Source organism: Eurytemora carolleeae, unplaced genomic scaffold (assembly GCF_000591075.1).
Source record: "Eurytemora carolleeae unplaced genomic scaffold, Eaff_2.0 scaffold911, whole genome shotgun sequence".
Taxonomy (NCBI): Eukaryota; Metazoa; Arthropoda; class Copepoda; order Calanoida; family Temoridae; genus Eurytemora; species Eurytemora carolleeae.
The window spans coordinates 45,691-48,701 of NW_019397452.1; the positions used below are offsets into that span (position 1 = coordinate 45,691).

General features: G+C 30.0%; 1 protein-coding gene across 1 annotated transcript in view; it reads left to right on the top strand.

Moving 5' to 3' along the window:
- Positions 1–3,011, top strand: part of LOC111714375 (uncharacterized) — an 8,314-nt gene that overhangs the window by 3,010 nt on the left and 2,293 nt on the right. The window contains exon 6 of the mRNA XM_023489468.1: positions 2,880–2,986. Within this exon, the coding sequence (XP_023345236.1) occupies positions 2,880–2,986 (107 nt within the window). The remainder of the gene's footprint in view (positions 1–2,879; positions 2,987–3,011) is intronic.

A 3,011-nucleotide genomic window follows, 5' to 3' on the forward strand; every position in this document is an offset into this window, starting at 1 on the left:
TCAGGTTATTAGTAGGGGTGATCAAAATTGGAATAGAGCCAACTGCCCACCGGAAGTCGCTGCGATTTAACTTTTAAAAAATATTGCAATAAAAAATATTTCAAAATCGTCCATAGGGTTGCGATTTGACCGTAAGGCCATAAAAAAAATTTTATTTTTTATTTTTCATGCTATACATCATTTTCTTGGAATTTCAATGCTGAATTCAAATCTTAAAAGCGTTTAAAAAATTGAAAATTGAGTGAGTTAGAGCTAAAAAACTCATAGCATTAAAAAGTTAAAAAACCGGAATATAGCACTGTTATTTGGTCATAACTTCTTTAAATTTTAATATATTTAAAAATGGTTTTCGAATCTGAATTCAGCATGAAATTTCCAAGAAAATTATGTATCATATTTATTTTTTGAAATATTTCCTTTTAGGCCTTACGGCGATTTCTCCAATATTAAATTGTCAATTCGCAACCTCATGGACGATTTTGAATTTTTTTTATTTCAATATTTTTTTAATTTAAAGCGACCTCAGGTGGGTGGCTGGCTGATTTCTAAAAAAAGTCACAAATCAATCACCCTTAATGTGCAAGATTGGAAAACGCTCCTAATTTTCAAACCATCAATCAGATACACGTTATCATTGGGAATTGAGCATGGCCCTCTTTAAATGGAGGATTACTTGAAATTATCATCGTGTATTTGACGAGCTTAAAAATAGACATGTTTTGGGACACTTCATAAAATGAGTTAAAATTCGGCAAAGCAAACCACCTTTGCATGTGGAGCAGTAGTTCTAAATTATTTTAGATTAGTTTAGGGTCAATTTTTTCTTTTTTTTACGCAATGCAGACTGCTTACTGACCCTTTTCTTCTGTCTAACAGAATTCATAGTTTAAAATATCTAAGGTCTACAACATTGGGTAGCAAAGATATAGGGATTAGAAATATTAGTTTGTGAACAACTCAATTCCTTTAGACATTCTTATCTAACAGAAGTCATAGCTTGAAATATCAAAAGTCTACAACACCAGCTTGCAAAGATGTAGAGATTAGAAAATTATAATTTGTGGCGAATTTTTTGTTTTTTTGTGTGTTTTTTTATGTTACTTACAAAGTGAGTAAAAAAGCGGCATTAGCTTTAGTTTATAAACCACAATGAAAATGTTTTCAGAGTTCATGTTTGGGGTTAAAAAATATCAAATATAGTAAGACAAGTGCTAAATTTTTTCTAACACAAACAACGCGAAATAACATTATTTAACATTTTTTTCTTTAAAAAAAATCGATTAAAAAATCAGTTTTTTTCTATTCTAAAGTTTCATAAAAATCTATTGATTAATAAGTGGATTTTTTTTGCAATTTTAAATCATTTGCGTTATAACAGAAAATGCAAATGTAAAATTTCTTAATTTCGTCTTCCTTTTCCGGAGTTTTAGTGGGTTTCATTAAACAGTGGCAAATCAAAAACCTTTACTGTCCAAGAAACATTTTTAAGATTTGAATTTTCACTAATAGCATGTTACAAAAAACTCGTTTACACTTTAGAAAGGAACTAAGTTTTTTTTCAAATTTACTAATCCCTTTATCTTTCCAACCCGATGGTTTAAACTTTGTATATTTCAATATTAATGGTCTACGACATCTGGTTGCAAAGATATATTAAATGAAAACTAGAGTTTGTGGCATAAACTCATTTTCTTTAAACTTGAAATGAAAAACCATTAGTCTTTGCGGTCATACTTTTCAGTCGAATCTCTTACATTAGTATAAGAGACATTTTGTAATGTTTTGATGGGCAGAATTATTGTTACACTTTTGAAATTAAAACTCAGCCCTCATAGTTTAACGTTATGAACAAAATTTTCATCAGACATATATCTAACGTTAGACTAATCAATTTAGTATTCAGAGAAAAATTGATTTACAGAATTACATTTTTTTAAATGTTATACCGTTACATTATTGAAATTTTACTCTGTAAAAAAACTTTCGTTTCCTAAATATCAAAATAATAACCCATTTCTGCAACGTTGAATTTTTCATTATACTATAAGGGAAAACGTTTCAAAACGTTTTCATAAACAGTAATGCATTTTTCAGATATACAACGTTACACTTTTTATATGTTGAACTTTGAAATAGAAATCCTTTCGTTACGATATTCAATCAGGTCACAATTAATTTTTCAAACGTTAGACTTTCAAGCTCCCCATGGAAACAACACATTTCTAGACGTTATGGTCAAAAAAGTTGTAGATATTAGAAAAATAATGTTACATTTCCAGAAAACGCTAGCGTTGGGGGTATATTCCTCTAACGTTAACGTTTAACGTTAACGTTAGGTATGAGCTCCTATAACGTTAACGTTTAACGTTCACGTTATATATAATATATCCAAACGTTACACATTATTGTAACGTAACGTACAAAAACGTACATTTTACGTTACGTTACACTATCGTTGACATCTCTACTATCTTTGCAAATTGATTGTGTAAACCTTTAGTATTTTTAACAATCTGGGCTTTTGGATTTTGCAAATTTAAGTTTGAGTAAATAACAGTGTTTCATTTTTCGGGCCAAAAATCTAAATTTGCTAGTAATAGCAAAGTTCGTCTTAATAATACCTTTTTATCTGAATTTGTTCGTAAACTTTATGAAAAAAAAAAACAAAAAAAACATGAAAAAAACGAAAGAAACTATGAATTTAAGAAAAAAACAAAGACAAAAAATTGTACAGTCGTCTTTAATATTCTGCAGTAATAGGCGATAATAGCAATACAATAAAGACGAATTTCGATTTCAATTTCGACTACCACTGTATGTTTGCAATGAAAGCATGAGAGTGTTTATTGAGTCCCCTGCATAAGTTTAATTTCTTGTAGACCACTGGTGATCCTACTAAGATCCCAACCTGGAGTGATATTTTGATAATCTCTTCTACCTGGAAGTTTACTGACTCTAGGGTTTACTGCGGGCAGGCTACTGATAGGTAGGTCAACTTACCCCCCCCCCCC